Raw genomic sequence first — 26756 nt, forward strand, 5'->3', positions numbered from 1 at the left:
ATACAGTGTAAGAGATGGGATTTACTGAGCGCTTTCAATTGCGGAGCACGTCCTTGATGCTTCATGCAGATTATCTCGTTTAACCTTCCAACAATCCTCCAGAAGGGGTCCCATTATATACCTGTCATACACCTAAAGAGACCTTGCCTTGGAAAGAATAAGTGATTTGTCCAGTGACACAATTAGTAAATGGCAAGCCAGGATTCAAAGCCCGGTGGTCAGACTCAAGATCTAGCATTCTTTTTTCACAGTATATTATGCTGTATTTGCATCCTGTCAGTAGACACTTAACTTTTTGGTGGAGAGCTTCTGAGGTATACCTGATATAGCAATTGGTTATATATACCCCCACCACAACCATGATCTTGTATTAGCTAATTAGCAGCCATATTGTAATGAATCCACAAAGTTCCTCAGTTTATCCATACCCAGGAAGACACATGCCACAGAGCAATGCAAAAGTGAAAGCAGGAACTGAAACCATTCTAGACACTTTCATTCAGAAGGGATGTCACTGGGAATTCCTTTGATCAGGTGTTTGCATTTTCTTCATAATAGTCTTTCAAGCTGCTTCTCTTCCATTCATCCAAAATTATCATTGGCTTGAACCCTGTACCACAAAAATTACACTGAGTGAATTCACTGGATTGAAATAGCACAATAATGGGAAAGAAAAGACTAAAAAATAATGGAATGGGCAAAAATAAAGCATAGAGTTGGGATCTTGACTGTGTGAAAAATCATAAATCCATATTAATATGGTTTCTTTGTGACTCTCTGATGTGCTCTTTTAATGGTTGCTTCTGCTCTGTTCAATCATTTATTTATTTATTTATTTTTATTTTGGTATCATTAATCTACAATTACATGAAAGACATTATGTTTACTAGGCTCTCCCCTTCACCAAGTCCCCCCCACATATCCCTTCACAGTCACTGTCCATCTGTGTAGTAAGATGCTGTAAAATCACTACTTATCTTCTCTGTTGCACAGCCCTCCCCATGCCCCTCCTCCACATTATACATGCTAATCATAATGTCCCCTTTCTTTTTCCCCACCCTTATCCCTCCCTTCCCACCCATCCTCCCCCATCTCTTTCCCTTCGGTAACTGTTAGTCCATTCTAGGATTCTGTGATTCTGCTGCTGTTTTGTTCCTTCAGTTTTCCTTTTTTCTTATACTCCACATATGAGTGAAATCATTTGGTATTTGTCTTTCTCCACCTGGCTTATTTCACTCAGCATAATGCCCTCTAGCTCCATCCATGTTGTTGCAAATGGTAGATCTCTTTTTTTCTTATAGTTGAGTAATATTCCATTGTGTATATATACCACATCTTCTTTATCCATTCATCTACTGATGGACATTTAGGTTGCTTCCATATCTTGGCTATTGTAAATAGTGTAGCGATAAACATAGGGGTGCATCTGTCTTTTTCAAACTGGGCTGCTGCATGCTTAGGGTAAATTCCTAGAAGTGGAATTCCTGGGTCAAATGGTATTTCTATTTTGAGCATTTTGAGGAACCTTCATACTGCTTTCCACAATGGTTGAACTAATTTACATTCCCACCAGCAGTGTAGGAGGGTTCCTGCTCTGTTCCATTATTAAAATGGTTGATTGAAAAGCACTTTGTGAGGTGACCAAAAATTCAATCTGATATAGTGATCTTGACAACCTAATTTGGATATTTTGTCTGTTACATATGAATCTCTTCTACTATGTGCTCCAGTTACTTCTTGCTGCATAACAGACCACCCCAACACTTCATGGTTTAAAGGAACAGCAGTCATTTCTTTGGAGGCAGGGCTTTGCAGGGATGGCTCATCACTGCTCCACACAATACTAGCTGGGGTGGCTCAGCTGGGGGCTGTCGGATACATTATCAGGGTGGATCACGCACACACTGTCAGACTGTGTTGGCTGACAGCTGGGGGCTCAGCCAGGGCTGTGGAATGGGGGCCTCAGGTCCTCATTTTACAGGTTTTTTCCCAGGCTTCTTGGACTTCCTCATGTCTTAGTGGCTGACTTATAAAAACCAAAGTCTCAAAAGAACTAGGCACAAGCTATTGCCTTTCACGGCCTAGCCTCAGAGGTCCCACAGCATCACTTCTGCTATAATCACAAGCTTGCCTAGATTCAGGAGGGGGATACAGAGTCCCTACCTATAAACAGGAGGAGCATTAAAGCCACGCGGTAAGAAAAGCATGCAGGATGGGAGATACGTCATAGCCATTTTAGGGAAGTGCAACCAACCATGCCACGTTCATTCATTCATTCGTTCATTCAATAGATATTTATTGAGCACTGAATTAGGAGTTAAGTTTACAGCAGTGAGTGAAAATAAACACGTACTGTCTGGTAAGGGAAATAGGCATTATTTAAACAGTCCAACAAATAGCTATGTAGTTAGAATGGTGATAAATGTGCAGAGAGGGATCATGAGGGAGTGTGAAGAGGAAGCTTTTTTCCAGAAAAACAAATAAGTTAAACTGAGATTTTAAGGATGAAGAAAGGTAAATTTCTCAAAGAGCATTCCATGCCCAGGGACAGCATGTAAACCCCTCTGGCAGAAGGAAGAAACATGGTGAGGACAAGGAAGGCTTGTGTGGCTGGAGAAGTGAGGGAGAAAGAGGGGCAGGAAGAGTTGAGGCTGGCAAGGCTGGTGGAGGTGTCCAGACCAGGAAGGGCATTTGGCCTCTAGTCTCAGAGCAGTGAGAAGCTGTAGAAGAGAAAGCAGAGGCAATGGCCTAATCAGATCTGCATTTTAAAAAGTTCACCGTTCTCAGTGTGAAGGATCAGTAGGAGAGGGCGAAGCAAGGAGAGCAATGCTGTGGCTATTGTAGCGATTCAAGCAAGAGGGGATTAATAATTTAGACCAGCCTGGTGGTCAGGATGGAGAGAATTGAACAGATTCAAGAAACAGGAGGTCCTGCAGTTATTCAGGTTTCTCCTGAATCCCTGGACTCCTACTCTCTGGAGCAATAGGGGTCAAATTTTTATAACCTTTGAATCTACATTCTTCAGCCAGCATCTAGAATTTAGGAGATAGTGATGAACAGATGGATGGATGAAAGAATGAATAAGAAAATAGACATATTTCCTTCAAATCTGGATTCCCTAGCTCTCTCCTGCCCTGGTGCCTTCCCTCGTATTGCTGTCTCTTCTTGCAACATCCTCCCTGTTCGTTCTCCCTTCCCTCTATCCCCATCAGTCTGTCTACCCCTCACCAAGGGAGCTTTCTTGGATCTCAGGCAGGTTATATATTTCCCCTCTGTGCCTCCAGAGAGCATCTCTATGAGATGTTAGAACCTACTGCCCTGCATTGCAATACCCAACTTGTCTCTCTTTAACCTGATTGTGTGAGCTCCTCCAGTCAGGGACTGTGTCTTGTTCATGTCTGGAACCCCAGCAACCAGCACAGTGTACTGCCTGAAGTAGGCACTAGTTGGTATTTGTTTACATCACTGAATGGATTCTATGTGTGTAGGACCCCCAATTACAAAGGTGTCAGAGCTGACATTCTGGGGTAGGGGGGAATTAGAAGTGCAACCAGTCTTCTTTCCCAAAGGGTTGCCATTGTCTCTGCAATGGGAATTGGGCCCAAAGCTGGCTGGTGAACCATCTTTACTTCCTTCTCCCTCCTCAGATCTGCCCTTCCACCCCTGAGAATCTGCTTCAGCATTTGGAGAAATACTCAGCTGAGATTTCAGAATTCTCCATCATCAAATAAAGTAAGAATGAACTGGGGCCAGAAAAATACTTAAAAGCAGGTGTTCTCAATAAAAAAGTTAGTAGGTAGAATACACCTCCTTAGTTGAAGCATGATTTCATGCTTTTAGTGAAGACACAATGAAATAGAAAAATACTCATGAATCTGAGAAACAGCAGTGGGTAGATGCCTAATGATTTAGGCTAGTCTTCTTCAGCTGCTTCAGGTTCACATGAATCTCAGCTGAAGTTGTCTGCGAGAACTTTTAATTTTAGTTTGTTAGATGCTAATTTTAAATTTTAAATAAGCTTATTTCAAGTTATGTGATACCCTTACTATCTGGTGGGGAAACAGGTTGAAACAGTACTGACAAACAGTTTGAGGACAGAGGAGGGCTCCATATTTACGACAACACTGACGCCAAGTGATCACCTGAGTGTAGTTTGAAATGTTTTGGTAAGCATGTCCAGCTCCACTACACATCCTAATGGCAGGATGATAACTCATCCCACAACTACTTTTATACAACTCTTACTAGTTTCAAAGACAAGGAAAAACAAAACAAAAACCTCTTCTTTTTTGCAGTGAGAATTTGTAATTGAAAACCATTTTCACAGAATAAGATGTTAATTTCTTATTTAGTGACTATGATACTATCATTCGATACAGTGCATCAAGGCAATACTGTGAAGTCATACATGTAATAGAGGTGGTCTTTATGTGGAAATTGGTTCATTCATTCCTTTGATGTCTGCAATATGCCTTGTATTGTTCTGTGTTTTGGGGAAACAGTAGTTAAGAAGAAGAATTTGGCTCTATGGAGCTTATATTCTAGGGAATGACATCTAGACACCAAGTAAAGCCAAAGCACTCTATGGTCCAGCTCTGCTAAGGCAAGTGTTCCAGGAGTTTGGAGGGAGAAAAATGTTGAGAGGAGTTGCCACAGAGCACATTGTAGTCCAGACATTGCAGCATTAAAAAAAGCCTATGCCAGATCAATTATGGCCAAATTCACAGTTAGAAAGAACTTTTGAGTTGCTCTTGTCTTTATGTAAGCTTTCTTGCAGCATTAGTATGAGTGAATAAATAATACTTAAGAAAAATAATTTTATTAGGTGGTATCTTCAAACTTTTTTTATATTTTGGAAATAAACTGAACTTTATTTGGTGATTTGACTTTAATTTGTAAATGGCTTTTGTGTTAATTACATGACTAGATTTTAAAAGAATTGTAAGCATTGGGAGTTTAAATTTAATTTTACAAACAGCTTTATTGAACTATAATTTACATGCCATAAAAGTCAACCATTGTTAAGTATGCTGTTCAATGATTTTTTTAGTAAATCTCTACAGTTGTGCAACCATCACCATAACCCAGTATTAGAACATGTACATTTTCTCAAAAAGTTCTCTTGTGCCTATTTGAAGTCAAGCCCTCCTTCCACCTTGAGCTTTAGACCCTCACTAATCTACTGTCTTGTTGGTTCACAGGTGCCTCAGGAGCTTCCCATGTGTAATCTGAAACAAAGACCCCATGAGCAGAGGGCAGGCCACTTCAGACTGCTGGGTGGCAAGTTTAGTAATAATAAGGAAGGGAACATATATACAAGGCTTGCCTGGGTGGCCGCAAGATGAGTAGATCTCCACACCCACCTGCCTGCCAAATCTGAAAAGGTTTATAGAACATTTAACTGGGTTCTGTCACCCATATGTTCTCAACACATCACTCTCTCAGGCTACGTAAGTCCTTAAGGCAGCCTCTGGGAGTGGGCAAAGCAGGCAGAACCCATGGTCCAAGGATGGAGCCTCCCAGAGGTCAACTGGCAGTCACATCTTCTCAAGGACATTCCCCACCTTATATCTAGGCACTTTCCTTTTCTGGAAATTTCTTATAAAGGGATCTTTCGCGTCTGGCTTTTTTCATTTAGCATAACGCTTTTGAGTTCATCCAGTTTGTAGCATGTATAAGTAATTTTTCATGTCTGTTGCTAGATAAATTCTGCTGTATTGTTTATTCATTACCAGTTTATAGACATCTGGACTGTTTTCTAGCCAGTCTGACAGCCTCTTTCTTTTGATTGGAGGGTTGTATTCACTTTTTAAGGTTTAAAATATGTAGATGTTTATTTTTACATATAAATTTTAAATTAAACTTTTTATTTTGAAGTAATTGTAGATTCCGATGCATTTATGAGAAATAATACAGAAAGATTTTTGTGTATCCTTTATCCAGTTTTCCCCAATTGGCAACATTTTGCAAAACTATAGAATTGATACAGTCAACATACAGAACATTTTCATCAATACAAAGATGCCCACCTCACTTCCCAAGTCACACCCACTTCCCTCCCATACCCACTTCTCCACTCCAAGCAGCTATTAATATGTTTTCCATTTCTATTATGTTTTTGTTTTAACAATGTTACATAAATAGAACCATACAATACATAAGCCTCTGAGATTGGCTTCTTTTTTTCACTCAGCATAATTTACTGGATTGCATGTATCAGGAGTTTGTTCCTTTTTAAAAATTGCTGCGTAATACTCAGTTTTGAAGGACGGTCTTCCTGGATATAGGATTCTTAATTTATCGTTATTTTTCTTTCAGAATTTTGAATTTGTCATCCCAATGCCACGGGCCTCCATTGTTTTTGAGAAGGCAGCCATACATTGTATTATTGTTCCACTGTTCCTATGAATTGTTTTTCTCTTGCTGTTTTAAAAATTTTCTCTTGTCCTTAGCTTCAGCAGTTTATGACATGTCTAGATATTGATCTTTTTGTGTCTATCGTACTTGGAATCTGTTCACCTTCTTGGATCTGTAAATCCTTTTTTATAAAATTTTATCTGTAAAATATGTTATCACATTTTATCTGTATATTTTTTCTGTAATAAATTTTTATCTGTAAATTTTTTTTTCTCCCACTTTATGGGACTCTCAGTACACATTTTTTGGTATATTTGATATTGTCCCACAGATATCTGAAACTCTGCTTATTTTTTTTAAATCTTTTTTTCTCTGTGTTCTTCAGATGGGATAATTTCTCTTCAAGTTAACTGATGTATCATTTTTCTTGTATTATGTTAAATCTGTCATTATTGTTGAATCTATTGGGCTTTTCATTTTGATTATTGTACTTTTCAACTCTAAAACAACCATTTGCATTTTTTTGTTGTTTCTATTTCTCTATTGAGATTCTCTATTTGTTAAGTAGTAGTAATTACACTTTTACTTAATTCTTCGAACATAATATCCTTCATTTTAAAAACATGTTTTAAATGGCTACTTTGAAGATTTTGTCTGCTAAAACCTCTAGCTAGGACCACTCAAAGTCAGTTTCTATTGACTGATTTTTCTCTTGAGTAAGGATTACGCTTTCACATTTCTTCACGTATCTCTACATTTTTTTGTTGAAAACTGAACAGTTTAGATAATAAATTATAGCAATTCCAGGTTCTGATTTTTCCCTCCTGAGGGATTTTTTTTTTTTCATAACTTGCCTGGACTAATAGAATCTGTCTCCTTTATGGTATATGGTTCCTAATATCTCTGCTCAGATTTTTAAAAAATTATTGTTATATTTATTGTTTCATTTGGTTTTCTAGAGGTTTCCCCTGAATCTCAACAGCTTAGCAGTCAGGCAGTGATTTGGGTAGAGCTTATGCTCAAATACTCAAACCTGTAAAGCTTCCATCCTTCGACAATGGATTCAGGCACTTTTCAAGTCTTCCTCAGCTTTTACTTTCCACCAAATCCTTTTTTACCTCCTTTAAATGTCCATAGCATTCTTTGGTTGGCCAAAGGATGTGTGGAGAGCTTATATAGCTTTTCCATGGCTCTCTCATTTCCAGGGTATCCCCATTAAATTCTGACTAGTCCACTGCTTGCCCAAAGTGGGACCTCAGGCTAGCAGAGCTACTGAGTTTGCTAATTTCAGTATTAAGGTTGTTTGTCATGGACTTTTGTCCTCCACTCCACATGAAGACTTCCCCTTCTAGAATAAGCTGATGATATTTACTGCCAGCTCTGCACTGCAAAATTAAGAATGCAGATGGAGCTGAGCCTAAGTAGGAAGGGAGCCACCCTGGTCAAGAAGCCCACAGACTCCCACTTTTCTTATCCAAATGCCAGCAGTTCTCTATGAATAAAAAACCTCTCAATTTGTTGTCTTCAGTCAACCTTCAATGCCTTAAAATGGTTGTTTTGACCATTTCATTCAGTTTTACATTTGTTTTGTAGGAGAGGATACACTGACTTCTTCATACTCCCATGACTGAAAATTGATTGAATTAAGTTTCCTACTTCTAATATATACTTTGTACATTTAAGTAACATTACAGTAATAATTTTAAAAGTCACTACTGTGGGTACACTGGGTTTTTTTTTTAAAGAATCATACTTAAGTTTGGAAAACACTGTAGGCTTGTAAGAATTCACAAGGCAATGTATATTTTCTCCATTTTGAAACTAAATACCATTTTTGATCAAATACTCCTTAATAGGTAGAATTATGTATCTTGTCTGAATATTGTATAGTGAAGAAATTCATTATGAATTTAGCTTCTCATGGACCATTTCTCAGTTTAGTTTTTCCACGAGAAAAAAAAATTGGAGGCATATTCTTCAATAAAAAAGTGAGTGAGATGAAGTATATTCCAAGCAAAATGGCCTATAGCCTTTAAACAAAAATCATATATACATACAGTCTATTTTCTATTTGAAAAATGAGTTAGTGTTAAAGTTTTATCAGAGATGGATGTGGTAGATTTTAGTAAAGTTCTTGATTTTTTTATTTGCTTCCTGTAAGATTTTCTATCCCTAGCACATTGACTTTTGGCTTCTTCCTAGCATATGCTTTGGCCAATAGAATATGAGATGACATATTTGAACTGAAGTTTTAGATATAGTTTTATAATTTGCCTCAGCCTTTTATAGCTCTGTCCTTAGGTCAACAAGGTGTCTTAGATAGGGGCTGCTTCTTCAACTGGGATCTCAGAAGGAGAAGAGAAGCACACCTGCAATCAGGTCTATTGCCCGGAGCAGGATTTTAGCCAACGATCAACTGCTGTGTGGTGCAGGGATAAAAGTAAATGTCTACAACAAAAGCTGACTAAGGCATAAAAATGTGCCTCTTCAACAAAAGCATTGAATTATCAAAATTAATATTTTTGTGTCACTATAACAGTAGAAGAAAGCATCTGGAGGGGTTTCCTTCACATTCGGAGGGGTACTTGAGGTTATAAGACTTCAAATAGATGTCTTGTGTCTTGGGGAGATTCTCAAAAAGGCTGAATCTGAGTTTGAGAGACTCAAGCAATTTATAGATAGAGGTATCTTTAGCACAGAATCCAAGCAGTGGTTTCATATATGAGCCCCAAACTGAAAGTACAAAGGTAGATGTTTGAAATGAAGGTGTTGATTTTTAATCAAGGGCCCCTTGAGTGGGAAACCCATGAAACATATTCAGAATAAATAGCAGATAGAATTAATTTTTTTAAAGATCAGGAAGACCAACTATTTGAAAGAGAACAGAACCTACATGTGAACTTAAAACTTTAATGGAATATTGCTCCTTTACAGATTATTAAAAAAATCATACCTCAAGTGATGGTCATGTTTCTGTAGCGTTTTATTCAGTAGAGGTCACTATTTACCTTTACACAGAATAGTTCTGAAAACTTCAAGGGCTTAAAAAGGTCAACAGAGAGATGGTTCTTTGGCATAGGCTGTGTAGATGTTCAGTCTTATGAGAAAACAACTTATGTTCTTAGCTGGGTTCTGGAAAAGTAAAAAGAATATACAAAAGGGTGACTTTTAGAATCCAGTTCAAAATAGAAGAAAAAGGGAAAGGAGAATGACTGATATTCCCATTTCTCTCCACATGTGAATCTCCCATTTGTTTGCAAAGTGCTACAGACTGAGGTGCAATGAAATTGGAACCTGGTGATCAATTAGATCTTGATTTGCAGGGGGTGTTGAAACACTCAATCCATCTGATTGCCACCGCTAACCTACTGACTGATTAACCAAGAAGTGTTTCTTGATTTCTGAAAAGCCCTAAAAGCAAGCCAAGTGGGGGCGGTGTGGGGAGAGGGGGGAGCAGAGGGTAACCGTTAGTGAATGAAAAAAGGTTTCAGTATTAGAATCTTTATCTTCTGGAGTGGGATCTGATACTGATATTGGTAATAGCCAAGGTAACAGATTTTAGAAATTGTCTCTTTCTCCATTTTCTAAGATCACAGCAATGACTTACCTGAAAGTGCTGAGTACCCATTACCTGAAAAATTGTAACAACTGGATTTCAGAAGGGATTTTCAATTTTAAATAAAATGTCTACACCACCAGAGTCTTATACTTCTTGTTAAATCTTGCCTCATTTTTCTCCCCCCAAGTACTGGGTTTTACTTTTTTTTTTGCAAAGTCATCCTGGAATAGTCTTTGTAGAACAGACTAGAACTTTACTGCAGAGAGGGACCTTAGAATTAATCTGATGTCCCCTATCCCTCTCCATAATTCTAGAGATGAGAAAACAGATTCAGGAGCCTTAGGCTCTCACGGTTAGGCAGCAACCGTGTCGGGTCTGGATTACAAGTCTCTTGCCTTCCAAGTCTTTCACACTCTCCGAAGTCATCACAGATTAGTTTGTGATCAACACTTTTAGTCCTTTAATTCACTCACAATCTTTTGAGCAGTGTTACAGCCAAACTATTCTGTTGTTTTCTCTTTTATAGTCCCAACATTAAGACAGTTTGGGAAAAGAGTGCATCTCACTACTGACCCTTTGTGGCAGTTAGAGGAAAACATTTTTAACAGTTAAGTTTGAGATTTGAGTGTTCAGTGTGTCTATTTTGATACTGTCAATGACACTGACTTCCACTAGTTATTTAGCACATATGAATCATGTTATAGTTTCAAAATACTTTTCTATCAATAGTAACTTCTTAGCATGATTCAGGCTAGTTTTATTATTTCCTCCTCCTCCAAACAGCTTTCCTGGTCACACCATATTTGATTAACGTGATGAATTGCCCAGATGCTTAGCTGTCTGAACTCCTAAAGAGTGCATGGTGTCAGACAAAAGCTTTAGACTAAAGGTAGGGACTCTTACCTCTGGGGTGTCTGGATGCCAAGGGCAAGGTTGAGAATGGGCAACAGAGGATTTAGAAGAAATAGGACAATCTGCATTCCCTGATGGCAACTGAAAAGTTCACAGGTATTCTAGTTCATCGGTAGTTCCAAGAGTCTTGGGAGACCCTACTCATTCTGGAAATGTAGTGCTGTGGTGCAGGGCAGGATAAAGGCGATGAGAAGGGTCACTGGCAGAGTTCAGTTCATCCTGACTGACCCCTTACCTCAAGAAACAACTCACATTCTCAGGGGACTCTGGGAACATATACCAACACTGGTCTGTTCCTACTTGCTGTTGACAAGAGTGGGACACCTTGAGTGTGCCTTTAATTCCAAACCTCGGATCAGAATAAGGCTCTCCATGGGCGTGACTCAAATAAAAGCTCTTTGAATCACGTTTGAATCTGAGTCACTTGCCAGTCTTTTCTTTGTCCTGTAAAAACAATTTAAGCACTGAGATCTAAGCCAGGCTTTTTGATTCCCAGGCTTTTCCCTCTCAGCAGCATTTCATCTCAGCTCTGCCATGGGAACAGTAAGATCTCTTTCAGGCATTGATTTTAAAGACCACTTGATACAAGCAGATTTGGGGGTATTTGAGGGCTTGGGAGAGTCGCTTGAAATTACTGTCAGTTCATGCTGTAAAGCTCTCTCTGCCCTTGGGACACATGGCCTGCCAGATGGCCCCATAAATCCGATTATCCTCACCTTTCGTCTTCCTCCTTCCATATGAAAACTTCTGTAATTTTCCAGCAACTTCAGGGGAGTTAAACAAATAGAGCCTACCAGAAGTTCTGACCCTCCATTGCCACCAATACACTGATGATGCATCATCATGAGTTATATTTTTAGAGGCTTGCAAGTGTTATATCAGGCTGGCTCATATTTAGGTCACCTCCTCACCTCCCCCAAATCCCTCTGACTTTTAAAGACCTGAGAGTCTACAAACCATACTTGCAAAAAATTCTGAGTCACCTAAACTTCCATGTCTCATGCTACTGTTTAATTCTGTCCTCTTGATTTCCAAAGACCTGCCTAGTGGACCTTGAATTGTACCTGAATTTCATGTCAATAAGAGAAGCTGAATATTCCAACACTCACCCTTTTAAATTCTTTCCCAGTTTCAGGAACTTCATTATCTTGTGTTTCACATACCTATTTCTACCCTCTTTCCTGTACAATCTCAAATCTTGAGACTGTCAGATGAGGGGCATGGTTAGTCTTCATCACTTGGGGTATCACCCCTCTTGCAGTCAAGAGCATTATGTAGCCAGATACCTTTTGAAAGTTTCTCTCACCCCCCCCCACCAAAATTAAACAAACAAACAGAACCACTCTAAAACTTTCTTACCCACCCCCGGTAGTACTGCACCTGGTATCCCATGTCTCTCACTGCTCTAGTAAGAAGGTGGGCAGTTTGAGCATACTGGCAAAGAGCTCACTATATATTTTTTACATTATAATAAAGTGTGCAATTAAGTGTAGACTTAGGGGTCACATTCTAACAGAATTCTCTCCTTTCTGCTCAGAGAATTCAGTGGTCCTATGGTTCAAAATGGTCTGTTATCAAAATCCTTTGCTGCTACTGGGCATTCTGGTTTCGATGCTTTCAGTGGGGGTTAGATGCTTCCTTATATCAGAATCAGAGGGAACTAGAAAAGTAAAGACATGAAGTTGGAAAGACAGGGACTGTTAAAGGAGCCATAGAAAGACTGGAAAGGGAAAGCAGTAAGCTAAGGAATAGTGCTCACACAGCTGTAGGACAGCCGTGCCACATGAAAATGCAAGGATACATGGATACTCCAGGGGAAATTATATTCTGTATACTCTGAAAACAACTTGCTGGTTAGCTGGAGCTGTGGGTTGTGGGGGTGGGAGGGGGAGGTACCTGTAACAGGACAAGGAACTCTGCTGTCCGCCTTAGCACCCAGCATGGTGCCTGCCCAGAGAGTAGCTGCCAGTGAGTGTGTGTGTAAGAAACATAATCCTGGCCAAACCACCCAACGTTTTTAGACAAACTATACATTTCTGTGACAGTCACTTTCAGTGCCCCACAAGCCCCATTTATGTCAGGATTTGTGGGAAAAAAATGACCTGACATACAGGAAAGTATAGGGCCTCGATTGGCTACAGTTCATCTAGCTGTACAGAGGGGGGAAACGCCAAATGGAGACAAGCTCAGTTGTTTGCTTCCCCCGCCTGAGAACCCCGCCGTGGGCGTCTTCTACATTATTGTCTTCCAGGCTCCTGCCCAGCTTCTCCTGTCTGCACCTCGTGGAACACCTGGCAACCCACGAGTTGGCCAGGGCCAGTTCTGTGGTTAACAGGGAAGTCTCCTGGAGACAGTCCTCTCCTCTCCCTTGGTGGCTCCCACCTGCACCAGCCGCACTGCTTCTCGCGCCTCTACAAAGACGGAGAGGTCGAAGCACGTTTCTGTGCGGTGCAGCAAGCCTCCCCGAATCAGCCTCCAGCAAGGCCCCTACACCAACAGGGTCCTCGGATCGCCTCGGGGATCCCTGAGGGTGCTCCCCGCCCCACGCCCCGATTACATTCTCCCTCCCCAACTCCAGGCCGGCTTCTCCGGCCCACGCCGCAGCTTAAGGGGCGTCCCCGGGCCGCCCGGCGGCGCGGTTTGGACTGGGGGTGGGGAGCAGGCGGATGGCGGGAAGCGGAGTGGGGGGCGCCCGCGCTCGCGCGCCTCGCTGCCCCGCGCGGGATTTGCCGCCCTCAGCTGCAGCAGCTGCAGCGGCGGGAAGAAGGGTGGAGGGCGGTGAGGAGGGCTGGAGCCCGGGCCAGCAGGGAGGGGGGCCGGGAGGCAGTGCCAGGCGAGTCGGAGGGGTGCTCGGCGCTCCCCCGCCCTCCTTCCGGGGGCCAGGATGCAGACTCTGAAACCGGCGCTGCTGGGCTGAGGCGGAGGCAGGGGAGTTGCAGCGCGCGCGGCTCGGTGAGTGTGTCTCCTGAGCGCGGAGGGGCGGGGGAGGCGGAGGCCGAGGAGGAGGCGGAGGAGGGGGAGAATGCCCGGAGCCGCCGTCGCTGCTGCCGCCGCCGCCGCGATGCTCCCGGCTCAGGAGGCTGCCAAGCTGTACCACACCAACTATGTGCGGAACTCGCGGGCCATCGGCGTGCTGTGGGCCATCTTCACCATCTGCTTTGCCATCGTCAACGTGGTGTGCTTCATCCAGCCCTACTGGATCGGCGACGGCGTGGACACCCCGCAAGCCGGCTATTTCGGGCTCTTCCACTACTGCATCGGCAACGGCTTCTCCCGGGAGCTGACCTGCAGGGGCAGCTTCACGGACTTCTCCACGCTGCCCTCGGGCGCCTTCAAAGCCGCCTCCTTCTTCATCGGCCTCTCCATGATGCTCATCATCGCCTGCATCATTTGCTTTACCCTCTTCTTCTTCTGCAACACGGCTACCGTGTACAAGATCTGTGCCTGGATGCAGCTCACCTCCGGTGAGTGCGCGCTCACCTCCGCGGAGGCGGGGGACCTCGGGGCGCGAGCGGGAGGACGGGGACTGTGCGTGCCGCCGGGCGCCCGCAACTTAATCGGCTCGGGCTCGGGGCGTGGGGGCGGGAGCCTTGGGAGGCCGGGAGCTCCGGGGTTCCCCAGCTCCGGGCTTTCGAGAATCTCCCAGGCGCGGGGACGCCCTCCAAAGGGGTGCGCCGCAGGCAGGGCGGCTGCTGGGCCGAGTTCGCTCCTAACTAAGGAGGCGGGGAAGCCGGGCCCCTTGGGGCGCGTGCGGAGGGCCTGCGGACTGACTCGTGTGGTGAAGAGCGGATTTGGAGAGGCTGTTGTGGAAGGAGAAGTCAGCCTGCCTGGCTCTCTCGGGGACTGTTTGTGCCATTGCTGCGTGAGGGTGGTTGGCGGAGAGGGCTGGAGTGAAATTGTTTCTTTTTGTCCCGGGCAGTTGTAATAATTTTATCACCCAACTGAAAGTGAATAAATCCTAATTCTGTTTTGGGTTTCAACCTTTTAAGAAAAATGTGGTTTAGAATGTTCCTTAGCAATTCCCCAATGTCAAGGCTTCAGTTTACTTCCTTGTTAGAGCAAAGGTCCTTCCATTCCTTCTTTAAACAGGGAGCTCTCGAGGGGATCAAGATCTCTCAAAATCTCATTTTTGGCAAGTGGCTTTAGGGAGATAGGCAGAGAGGAAAACCTGTTTCATTAGCATCTATGATCACTCTTTGCCTGGTTGAGATTGTTGGTAGCTGGAGAATATGAAAGTACTTTTTTGAGAGTTACTTTAACCCAGAAAAGATGGGGATGAGACTCCTTCCTCCACCTCCAATGAGGTCAGTGCCCTCTCTGCTAGCCACTTGAGTGCCCTGCCCTCTAAAGGCAAACCCTCTTCCAACATTGTTGGGGTCCTTGTGAGTTTTATGGATGATCTGGTTGTGGAGGAATATGGAATGTCTCGGCCAAATTTTCTGATTTGTGTTTTGTTTTGTTTTATTCTCATTCTTTAGAGATGTTACCTTCAAGATTTTGTGTTTCCTAAGCCTGGGATTTGATCCCTGAGGCCACTAGGGATGATTAAGTGTTGTAGGATGATTAATTCCTTAAACATCCTGGCAATGCACATTAAGGTACATGAGCTTATATTGCTAGATTGATATGAGAGAAGCTTGTGGAAGACTGAACTTGTATGGAAGTATTTGCTTTGTATTGAGTGTGTCTCAGCTGATTTTGATTTGCCACATACTGTAAAGGTGTCCACATGGAGGGTAAGAAAGGCGCACCAGCACAGACCCACCCCCACATGTCATCATCCTCCTAAAATGTCAGTTTTTTGCTTTTTCTTCAGTCCTGCCGCCCCCAACTTCTTGAAGCACCCACCACACACTCTGTTTTTAAATGTAATGCTAACTTTTATGTCCATTTCAAGAGCAGACAAACTTTGAGATTTGGAATAAATTGATGCATTATAGTCATTCTTGACACTTGGTTTTGGTGTGACTAGGAAGACAGTAGGACATTGAGGATGCAGATGTTTTAGAAAAAGAACTGACCCTGCACAGCTAATTTTAATTTTTCCTAAGTTAAATTGACCTATTTAGACAGGTGATTCAAATTAGATTGTTTTTTAAAGGTCTAAAAGCAATATGCAGGAGATTTCTCAACATTTTTCTAGATATTTGTTAAATGAGATTCTGTAGTTTGTTTTTTTTAAAGAAAAAAACCATCTTTGGGACAAAACTACCAGTTCTGAAGTTACTACAAATTGCAACTATTACAATGTTTTTTCCTCTTTCTGGAATAGAGCACACAAAAATAATTTTCTGGAGTAGTGAAGTATAATGTGTGGTTTCAGAAACTTGACACATATATACTTTCCTGTTTCCCCTATGTCAGTGTAAAATGTGGTGATAGCCTTTGTACTAATAAAGATTTTTTTACTTCATTTTTAGGTAAGTGTAGATCCTTAAGTTCCAGGTGTATTTTTTGAAACCTTTATTTGCAATTATTTGGTATTTTATCTCCAGATAAACCACAGAAGGGCATAATTTTATTAATTAATGACATATATTAATGAGAAATGAACTATGATGATGGCATTTAAGAGAAAGTTATATTCATGCAGTTTTAAGGAATGGGATATATAAGGTATTTCTGAAGAATATCACACTTCAGTGTGTGGTTTTTCTGCATTGTTTTTTAAAGACTCATGATACTAACAAGAAATCTAACATAATGCTTTGTAAGTTTTAAAGTTTGGTATTCCTTTTCAAATTAAGCCTTTTTCATAATTTAACTGTACTTCAGCTAATCTCAAGTGTAAATTTGCTAACTATGAAAGATGAGTCTTAATGTGCCATTTGCTTATTAGACTGTTTAAACCTCACTGGAAGTGAAATGATTAATTTGTGTATTTTATTATTCAAACATTTTCACCTAATAACATTGGAAAGCAGAGCCAGGTAGAATATGAAATCCCATATGAAATAATGCCATAAGATGATGAAGTAGGAGACTTTCTTGTGGCAGTACAAAATTTATGATTCTGAACAATGAACTAGAAAAAGGATTTAACTTATTGGACCCGAAAACGATGTTGCTCTTCTATATAGATGTGCGAAGTGCATATAATTAGTGGTGCTATAAGGAACACCTTGCTGTCTCTTTATCGCTCTCCCCTCTAAATCATTATTAGCCTCAGTAGAGTGAAACTACACAATTAGGAGCTAATATGTCACACTACTTCTGGATGTAATTCTATACTTAAGGACCATGCCTAATATAAAGATTGAAGACATAAAAATAATACATAAGATAGATAATAACAAAGATACAAAATTTCCCAAATCTACAGAGACAATTGCTTGAGAAGAAAAAAGAGACTTTTCTTATTTCTGCATGATTTCTGTTAATACTTAAGAGAAAGAGATAGATTTGCAATTGGTCAAGCAGAGAAATCAATCCAGATTTTTTTTTTAATCAGAATGGAAAGGGAAATTTGTTGCTCTGGGAACTTGATTCTCTGCTTCCACGTTCTTTTTCTTTAAATCAGTATTTCATTCTGTTTCCAAGTCTATTAATAGCAAAGTCTCAAAAAGGTGTTATTTTGTTTGTTTTACTGACTATAAGCCATGTCTTAAATTGCTTCCAGAAGCCCAAGTGCTAACCATTATCTTTTCTTTTTTTTTAATAAGCAAAAGCATTAGGATAGAATTTAAGGATTTTTTTTGACATCCACCATGGTCTTGGTCAAAGGCACAGATGAGGAGGTAATTGCTTTTATCTGTGAGAAAGGGGTGTCTGAGCCTTATTCAGGAGGGATAAAGATAGGAGAACGGGGTTGCATTCACCAGATTCTTTATCTCTTGTCATTCTGAGCATACCAACAAAAAAAGAAGGGCCATCAAGATGATCCTGCTCTATGGCAAGGGTTAATTTAAGGACTGAATTACTTAGTCACTTTCCCAACCTTAGTTTTCCCTGGCTCCTTTTGGCCAAATTGCTTTCTTAAATTTTATAACTTAAATTTAGGTGAGATGAGAGTTATCAGAGGTAATCACTGTTTCTTGGCCAGCAAGAAGTCCCTTTGCAATGTTATATCATCTTATCTCAAGGCACTTTGTTCTTTTCTATGTATTTTATCAGCTTTGGAGATTACAAATCTGTTTGTATGTTTATTTGCTTAATATCCGTCTTCTCCAGTACACTGAAAGTTCCATAAAGCCATGTCTGTTTTTCTTCGTATAACGTAGTGACCAAGATCACAGACACTGGAGTAAAAGGATGTGGGTTTGAACCCTGGCTCCAGCACTCACTAACTGTATGACCCGGAGAATTAATCTCTCTGTTGTTCAATTGTTCATCTACAAAGTGGGCATATAATTATACTTATCTCAGGAGACTAGTGCATTAAGTGAGCTAATGTGTGTACTGAGAACAGGGCCTGGTGCACAGTAAACAAGCACTAGATGAGTGTCAGGTATGGTTAATGTGCTTGTGTTATTATTGCTGTATCTTGGCACACAGTAGTATGTGTATGTCTGACACATAGTAGGTGTTCAATACATTTTTGTTAATGAATGTTTTGCCTGAAGGTTTCAGCCCCCTGGCAAGTTTATTATGGATTTAGTGAAGCCGAGAAATGACAATGGAACATTCTTGGGGTAAAAGGGTTTATACCTGCCTTTATTCACTCAGCATTAGGTTGAGCACTAGAATCACATGTATCCAGCAGTGTCTCCTCCGTCTCTGCCTTTGTCCAGAGCACTGGGCAGAGGTGTTTATATGGTGACTCAGTCAATAATAGCTTATTGCCAATGGGTAGGAAGTACTAGCCTAGCAGTAGGCCAATTACATCATCAAGTAGTTTAGGGTCAGGTGAGGATCCTGCCCATAGGAACTTCCATTTTTCCCCATACTCCACACCTCCAGGATTCTTGCCTCACAATCTACATGCCCTCAATCTTCCATGATGGTCCCTGTGTCAGAAAACTGGAGCATAGTAATAGATTCCACAATAGTGACAGAGGACAAAAACGACATACAGATAATAACCAAAATTATGATACAATAAAAATTTTGATATAGGTAACAAAAATTATAATAATTCTCAAGCCTGAGGAGGTTATCCCAGCTCAATTCAAAACTGTCCCAGTTCATGATTAGCACTTTCCACAGGAGGCCAGAAGCAGTACTGATAGGGAACTCCATGCACCCCAGGGAGTAGCAGTTTTTTGTTAGGGTACACATGTTTTAATGACAACAACATAGGCAAATTTTGCCCACCAGGTAAATGCATGCAAGAGTCCTGTGATAGGACTGTGGTAGGAGAGGCATCCTGTCCAGGTCTACTATACCATACTTTTACCCCTCTCTTTGTAGGGGTTACTGAGGATTCTATGTATAGTGCTACTCGAGGTGCATGCACTGGCCATAATGATAAAAACAAAACTCCCTGGTAAGATACTCCTACCTTCCAGCTGTTTAGGGTATACTACTGTGATCTTTGGGGGCCACTCTGCTGTTACTCCAAGAATACCCAGGAGGCTGGCATTCAGCCCTTGTCCCCAAGGTACCAGGAGGGCCAGCCATCACTGGTCCATGTGTCTAAATATCCAAGGCCACATCCCCTAAATGGTGTCTCCAGGGTTTATTGAAGTTGGTACTGACAGCAAGATATTATTGCTTGGCTTCAAAATCAACCTTAGCTTCAATGATTCCTCCTTGGTTTGTACTGGCAGTTGTACAGGGGAGGCAGTAGTGTGTGGTAGCATGTCTATGGGGCTCAAGGCCCTCTTCTGGGCTTCTCATTCAAGTCTGTCTGTGAGCAGACTGACCATCCCTGAAGACTATTGGTATCTGACTTCAGTCTAGATTATAGCAAACCATTGTACCTCTCTATCATGCCTACCACAGTAGTATTGTATGGCACATAAAACTTCCATTTCATCCCTAATAGTTGCACCCATTCTTGTAGTGTGTGTCTGGTAAAGTGGGTGCATTGATCACTCTCAGTTACCTGCGGTTGGCCATAGGCTGCAAAGAGATGCTCTACGCCTCTTTTGGTTGTCTGCTGGTCTGCACAATGTCTAGGAAAAGCAACCAGAAGTCTGGTAGCTGTTTCCACACAAGTCATGGCATATTGGTACCCTTCTAACAAGAGCAGAGGTCCAATGTCGTCTATCTGCCACCTGATGAGGGGTATTAACCCCTTAGCTATTATCCCACGTTGCTGTGGGACTCTGGTAAGTCCCTTTTAGAGCATACAATGCACTCCTGTCAGGCTCTGCTGACTTCTTCAAAGATCAAAGGCAAGCCCCACTGACAGGCTACAGCCCACATTGTCTTTTGCCCCATATGCAACAAATGTTGATGTAACCATTGGGCCACATCAGAGGCAGGCTTTCTTTCTAGCCGGTGTGCCTGAGCCAATTCATCATCTGCTTCATCGTTTCCTGGGGATGCCAGTGGCAAAGGGCCTGTCACATGATATACTGTAACTGTTTTAGTCTGACCGCAGGCCCATTAAGACTTGCCACAACTCTTGCCCTCAGTCCTGGGGTGTGGCCCAGTCCTTTAGGAGGCAAGCCACCTCAGACCACATGCTCACTGGGGGACACTTAAATGTCTCTCCATCTATAGGGGCAGCCAGCTGAAGCACCCTTCCCATGAGGGCAGCCTGTTCCCTTCTTCAGTCTACAGTGAATCCTGCTGACTACATTAGTTGTCTTGCCTGAGGCAAGCTGAATTTGTTCAGCCCTGGGCAAATTCCCTATGGATTCAGTGAGACCAAGAAATGACAATAGAATGTTCTTGAGGTAAAAGGGTTTAATTACCTGGCTTTATTCTCCCAGAGGTAGGTCAAACACTAGAATTATGTCTGCATCTAGCAGCCTGCAGGTCCATGATCCACCTCTGTCTCTGCCTCCACCCAGAGCACTGGGAAGAGCTGTTTATATAGTGACTCAGTCAATAATAGCTTATTGCCTATGGGTGTGGAAGCATTAACCTAGCAGTAGGCCAATTACATCATCCAGTAGTTTAGGGTCAGGTGAGGATCCTGACCAAAGGAACTTCCATTTTCATCACAATGAATAAATAAAGAAGGAATGATTAGTGGGGTGAAGAATCAAAGGAGAGAAGAGTAAAATTAAAATTCCCCACATGCCATGTTGAGAAGTGAATATCACATTATTTGAAAGTCATGATGCTCACCTATCTCATTGGTTTGTGGCATCAGCAGTAATTGCACTACAGGAACCCTTCCAAAATTCTTAGATAAGAATGCTTATAACTTGATAGCCTCATTTGTGATGAGCTTTCTCCCAAATGGAGGCTTCTCTGGATGGAGAGGTAATGATCTTTATTGCAACATTGGGATATGATTGAAGTATACCTTAGGATTCAGAAAATTTCCCCTTGCCATTTTGTTTCTCATAAAGAAAAAGTCACATTATTCAAAATGGAGATTTTATGCAAGAATCAAATGATTCTTTCTAAGAGTGGGGACATTGTTCTAGGTTGGGTTTCTTATGTACCTTCAGAAAGAGTCCAGACAGAAGACAATGTGTCTTTCCCTTCTCCTCTCTGGGCATCAGTGCAGATGTGCTTTTCCTAGACCAGTGGGGAGCCTGCCAGACCTGCTCGGTATGGGTGGTGCTGTGAGTGCAGAGCTCTGCTGCACATTTTACTAGGAGGGGACAAGGTTGCAATTTGCTGGCATCAGAACCATCATCAGTTCTTACCATTTGTCTGGTGCTGAGCACGAGAAAGCAGGGTCTTGCCTCAAAAGCTGCTGATTCATCCTAAATTCAGATTATGGAATGACCCTAAAGAGGGGTTTTTTCTCTGCCAGAGCATTTTGAACTCTCCCCCAGAGGGAAGAATGTGTACTCCTGGTGAGAGCAGTTTTCATTTTCTAACATGTTCCACTTACAAGAATTTCCTGTTTACCAAGCCAAACTTACAAAAAAGTGATTTAGAAAGAAATGAAAATTTAGAAACATTTTTTGCTCTTATGTAATGTGACAAGGAATGTGACAGTTGAAGAAATGTTGGAAAATACATTAATATAAATGTCAAAGCATGGTTTTTATAACAGTGAGGCTTTAAGTGAACATCTGTGAAAAATAACAGGTCCCATATAACCCATAAGGCATATTGTTTGTTTGTTTTTCTTCGTGCAAGGTTGCACATGTAACAGCTTTTTTCCATGGTAAAAATGTTGGTAAGGTGCTTACATAGTTCTATAAGTAATAAATAAATACGTGCATGCATACTTAACCAGAATGTGGTATCAGATACTTAACATGAAAACAATTAATTAGTAATTGGTGCTTATGTCTGGTGTGATGCTTTGTCCCAGTAAAGAGAATCCAGATGGCCAGGCCAGTATATTGCATTTTATATATATCCCTTAGAAATCTTTAAAAATGAACAAAAATTTTTTTAAAAAAGCAGAGCATATAGTTATAGTTGCATATGGGGCTCAGCGCACTTCTGTATGTAGTGTGAGGAGATAAACTGTAGGGGGGGAAATAGGGAGAACTTCAAGTCACAATGGCGTGAAGCAAATAGCACTCCAGAATTCTAATTTGGGGGATTAATAGCATGATAACTGGGAAAGTTTTGCAGTGTAATTTTCATAATATGTTTGAACTTTGGGGGTCAGCATCAGCTTTAATTAATGTGAGTTTTTTCCTTATAATGAGTCAAACTAGAATTTTTATTTGATATGAGGAAGGACCAAGGAGATGACCTTTATTCTTGATAAAAACAAGAAGATATTAATAATGACAGAAAGAGACCAGTTCACACAGCACATAGTAAGTAAATTACTTGATGATTTAAACATAAAGCTCATTGGGTTATTTTGAAAAAGGAATTAAACTAAAACAACCTCTCCCAGCATCCTAAATGTCCATATAGTTAATACCATGCAGCTCTCAAACTGTGACTATGATCTTATGATATTCCTACTGCACAGCGTCATGGTACCATCCCTAGTTTAAATTGTCCTAACTGTAATCTGGAGCACATTTCTTGACTCTTCTTTTAAAATAGAACAGAAAAAGAAAAATGAGTAGCTTGCAAGAGAAAGATAAATAATTTTTTGACCAATAGAGATATGAACCATGTCTAATTGCTATTGAGCAGAATAAAAAAGAAAGCAAACCTTTCTAAAATAGAATTGCTGGCTTAATTGCCACAGTGGGTCTCTCATATCTGCACTCTGACTTCTTTCCCAGACTAGCGAAACCAGATGTAAAGCAGGGTAGGGATTATCTATGTGTGCCTAATAGGAGAAAAGACCTCAGTGATAGACTGAATAAAGTTAGTCTAATTGCATGAAAATTTGAGATTATGACTTATCAAAGGAAAAGCTAGTGGAAAAGTAGTGAAAGGTGGTAAAATAAATGGCAAATAGTTGTAGATCAGAAAAGAGGCCTTAGCTCAGAAACAGATGTGCAGAACTTAACTCATCAAGGAGCTCACATTCTTTGCTCTGTTAGAAAACAGTGAAACAGTGGGAGACAGGAGTTTGAGGGGAACTCAATTTTAGTTTACTCTGGAATAGTCTGTGGGGAGGTGGTGTTCTGCACTGCCCTCTTTTGGTTTCAATAAAGATCAACAGTGAGGTTGCAGAAATCAAAACGGAAAATGTATCTATCATCAAAGACATCTCAGCATTTGAAAAACAGGCAAATAGATCCAGGTGTAAAGAATGACAGGGACATCGAAGAGTGACACCACAAATAAATGAAGTATGAATAGAAAAGGCATGAAGAAATTCAAGGTTGAAAAGCCTGTGGCATTTGATAATATCAAAAGCCTGTTGAATTTGATATCATCAATGGCTTAAAAAGCAGAGAGCTTTCCAGTGCAAAGCTGTGTGCAAATCACAATTACTAAGAAAGAAAAATGCTCTGCCTCCCGAAACCCCCATGCCCAAGGTATGATAATAGATTCTAGGATCGAGCTATCCAACCAGAGAGATGATCAAACTTACTGTGTGGCAGATGGAAATATGGAGAAGGATTAAAATAAGTCAACCTAAGAAAGAAAAGATCATTGTAAAGTTTGATAAATATATTCCTATAGTTTCTCTTTGAAATATAGTTACAGGTTCTGAAGCTAAATTGATTCTTCTATAATGCCTTTAGTGGGGAAAGGGAACTTACAGTGAATATTTAGGATGAATATAAGAGCATTTTAAGGACATATGTAGTTACAAACTAGATCAACTTAATTTATCTAAGATTGAGTTGATTAATAACCAGTAATACTGTGAATCTGTATAATGCCAAATATTAGTTAACTGAATATCCACATTTAACCAGTTGACTGGACAGAGTATAGCACAGACTAGTTAGCATTTGAAAAAAAAACCTTCATAGGGAAGGGAATGCTCCTCCACAGTGTTTCACAAACTATGGCTAGTGACCCTGTGATAGGTTATTATATCAATGTAGTGATCAACAGCATTGAAATTTTGATTAAAATAGAATAGAAAATATGAATGCAATTCATTTATGAAACCTTTATTTTCTAAAATGTTTACATGTGTTTGTGTGAACTAGATTGCAGTATATAATGTATTGCTTACTGTAGGCTGCAGTCAAAAAGTTTGAAAGATACTATTCCAGAGCAAAGATGATGTAGAGCAATTATTTAGAAAAATAATTGTCTCATTTTTGAAAAAAGTTTTGTACGAGTTCATAGGTAATTTTGTATCAGAGGGTGGTTAGGTTAAATATACTTAACCTAAACAATCTGAGACATTTTAATTTTCTTGCTTCCATTAACAACTTCTGTTGCTTCTGTACCCTAATTAGATTATGGGTTGATTGAAAATAAGAATTATTTTTCCAGATGTAATTTGATTGGCCACTCATGCTATTAAAAAATGGCATGGTCCACCACTGAGCAACAACAGTCTAAGCAAACTTTTCAACAAGGGTAATTAACCTAGTTCTGAACAGCTATAGATACATAGGCTTTCAGAAATTGGGGGGATATTAAAAGTTATTTAAACAGTCTTCTCATTTTCTAGATAAATAATCATGGCAAATAGTAATGGTTAAGCAACTAACATTTGCAAAAACCTTCTTTTGTATACTTAACCTTTACAACTCCACAAGATCAGTATTATTATACCCATATTGCCATGAAGAAATTGAGGCTTAAATAATTGTTCAAGGTTACAGAGCCAGCAAGTGTTTTGAGCCAAACTCAGATTTCCCTGCTCCCCTACAAAATCCTGCCTCTGAGTTTGAGAGAAATTGAAAGTTTTACCAGAATTTCACCTTGGTAGAGTTGAGACTAACACATCTGATTCCCAGGGCAGTGCTATTTCTACCACTTTCTTTTGCCTCCCAATTTAATGTGCATTTACTTAGTATAAGTCTTCTGTATGCATTTTCACCATTCCCCCAACATGAAGGGAAGGAGCTGGTATTAACAGGAAAAATAATTATCTACCAGTTTACGAGACTTCCTCTTCAAGCATGTTAAGTGTGACAAGGTACTTTTCATCCCATCCTTATCATTTTCTTAACCTAGAGCCTGGGAGGTTTGCTTGCAAAGAACTGGGTTACACCTCTGATCCCATTGCTGTTATTCTTAGACTGTCAGTTCCTATAGGACAAGGGCAAATGTCAGCATTACTGGCTCTGTGTCATCCATTCCTGCCTTGCATTAAATGCAGAAATGTTCTTATTAGACTTGCTTATTGAAGGCAGTGGTAAAGGTGGCAAGGGTGGACAGGATCGCCAGGGTCCAAAGAGGGTAACAATAGACGTGGGCAGCTGGTGGAGGCATCGGGGTGGGGAAGGGGCCCTGGGTCTGTGGTTAGAACCCTTCCATCTTGGTCACTTATTGGCTGAATAACTTTGGACAAGTCATCTAACTACTCTTGACGTTTCATTTTCTTGATGTTGTATTTCTAAGGTTAATATAATTGTATTCTAGATACAGAAAAAGATATTGTGAATTATGGATGTTAAAAATATATCCTTTGCTAACCAAATGTTGCATTTACCAACAAAGTAAATGTTAGGGAAACCATCAAAAATAGGGTGAAACTAAGAAAGCAAATAGGGAACAATCCTAGACACGCAGGTAGGTATCCAGAGTTAGAGTTCCTCAATATAGTGAGACTTTAAAATTAAAACACCTATCTACTATGTTTATGGGAATATTGAATTAAATGCATGCAAAACACTTAAAACGGGACCTAGTAACAGCGAGCACTCAATAAATGTTATCGATGATTGCTGTTGTCATTCCTGCTCCTGCTGCTAAAGACAGCAGGGCTGGAGGAGTGGTTAGTATTTAGAAAATTTAGTAGACAGAAAAGTTGAACTCAAGTCATTTAAAGGACAGTTTTATTTCACAACCTGTGCATGCTGGACCCAACTTGTTCTGAGGATCAAGAAAGATATTGGCTGTGAGCCTTTTAGAAACTGCAGTGCCATTGTGGTTCCAAAATGGATTTGTACCTTACTAACAAAACACCCTGTTCAGTTAGAAGTTTACTTTTGTATTAATGTGGTTTAGCTCTTCCATTTTGTTTGTCTAGAGTAGTAACTCAAAGGAACAAGAATGTATTTTGGAGATAATTGTGAACTATTTACTAACTTCAACTGAATACACTTGAATAAAGAAGCCATTTTGAGAGCAGTGTGGACCAGACAATATTTTGATCAAGTTAAAACCTAAGCACTTAGACATTCAAATAATAGAGAAATATTTCTAGGTATTACCCAAATTATTTCAAAAGCAAAATTATGTATTTTTGTTCTCTAATAACATCATTTAACAGGAACAAATCAGAAATAGCATTTTTTTCTATGCTATTTTAAATGTAGCTACTGTTTTACAAATAAAGTATCATAATATTGTATCTGAATCTTTATTTTTGTCCTAAGCAAAGCAAATAGTGATTTAAGATTGTCAGATA

At 40.5% G+C, this 26756-nt stretch overlaps 1 protein-coding gene across 3 annotated transcripts in view; it reads left to right on the forward strand.

The window, feature by feature from the left end:
* Positions 1 to 13523: 13523 nt before the first annotated feature.
* The window catches only part of LHFPL3 (LHFPL tetraspan subfamily member 3), a 577619-nt gene continuing 564386 nt past the window's right edge, over positions 13524 to 26756 (forward strand). The window contains exon 1 of one of the 3 annotated variants that reach the window (XM_073238984.1): positions 13524 to 14292. In XM_073238984.1, the coding sequence (XP_073095085.1) occupies positions 13851 to 14292 (442 nt within the window). In that variant the 5' untranslated portion in view covers positions 13524 to 13850. The remainder of the gene's footprint in view (positions 14293 to 26756) is intronic. The other 2 variants (XM_073238982.1, XM_073238983.1) reach the window with 2 other exon arrangements.

The sequence above is a fragment of the Manis javanica genome, chromosome 6, assembly GCF_040802235.1.
Source record: "Manis javanica isolate MJ-LG chromosome 6, MJ_LKY, whole genome shotgun sequence".
NCBI classification, from domain to species: Eukaryota; Metazoa; Chordata; class Mammalia; order Pholidota; family Manidae; genus Manis; species Manis javanica.